Source organism: Curcuma longa, unplaced genomic scaffold (genome assembly GCF_044706935.1).
Source record: "Curcuma longa cultivar G26 ecotype Majalengka, Jawa Barat unplaced genomic scaffold, ITB_CL_G26_1.1 contig_25993, whole genome shotgun sequence".
NCBI lineage: Eukaryota > Viridiplantae > Streptophyta > Magnoliopsida > Zingiberales > Zingiberaceae > Curcuma > Curcuma longa.
The window spans coordinates 1-921 of NW_027432958.1; the positions used below are offsets into that span (position 1 = coordinate 1).

Sequence of the window (921 nt, forward strand, 5' to 3'; positions counted from 1 at the left end):
AATAGTGGTAAATTTCTAGTTAATTCACTGTCTGTTTCAGATTTTCAGAGTGAATCTGTTATGATCTACATAAGTTAAATATTATCGGCAAGGATTTGGTCTCTGATATTGTTTTGGAGTTTAAATATCAATATAGACTTCCACAGCAATCAAGTCATGGCTTCTCTAAGGAAAAAAGGTGTTTCCTTTGCAGGTTTAACACAGTCGCATACCTTCAGCAAACCTGGTGGTTTGAGGTGGCTGGGGAAATAGATTTCTGCTTCCCTGTTGGAACCTATAGCCTATTCTTCCGACTTCATCTAGGTCTACCCTCTAAACGTTTCGGTCGCCGAATTTGCAACTCTGAGCACATCCACGGATGGGACAAAAAGCCTGTGCAATTCCAGCTATCGACATCGAATGGTCAAAAAGTTCTATCCCAGTGCTCTTTAAGTGATCCCGGAAGTTGGATAAACTACCATGTAGGAGATTTTGAGGTAGACAAATGTGATGTGCCCACCAAGCTCAAGTTCTCATTGACACAAATCGATTGCACACACACAAAAGGTGGCATCTGTGTCGACTCTGTGTTCATATGTCCCAAAAGTTCTATGCAGTGAAAGGTGTTTAGCGCACACGTAATTTTGTAGGTTGCAACATTACAACCATAGATATGTAAGCAATGTAGACTGTTCATTGCTGTCTCTCTTTTTATCCCAATTGTTTGATTATAAAAAGAGAAGATTTTTGCATATCCTTTCCAAGTTTCAGCACCCTTAATATCATGAAGCGTTAGTAAAATTCGATTATCAACTGTTTTTTTTTCTATTTAAAATAGAAATGCTAACTATGTAAACAGTGAGAAAATTTCTTTTGGTTCTTCAAAATCTACTTACTTTTTTCTTTTTTAGTTTAGAATATTATATTTTATCCTTTGTACGT

General features: G+C 36.8%; 1 protein-coding gene across 1 annotated transcript; it reads left to right on the forward strand.

Moving 5' to 3' along the window:
- Window positions 1-193: 193 nt before the first annotated feature.
- On the forward strand, window positions 194-599 carry LOC141818794 (F-box protein PP2-A13-like; the record flags this gene model as incomplete). The annotated part of the gene is made up of 1 exon (XM_074706234.1): window positions 194-599. A coding segment is annotated over one exon (406 nt), but the record flags the coding sequence as incomplete, so codon positions are not given.
- Window positions 600-921: the final 322 nt, after the last annotated feature.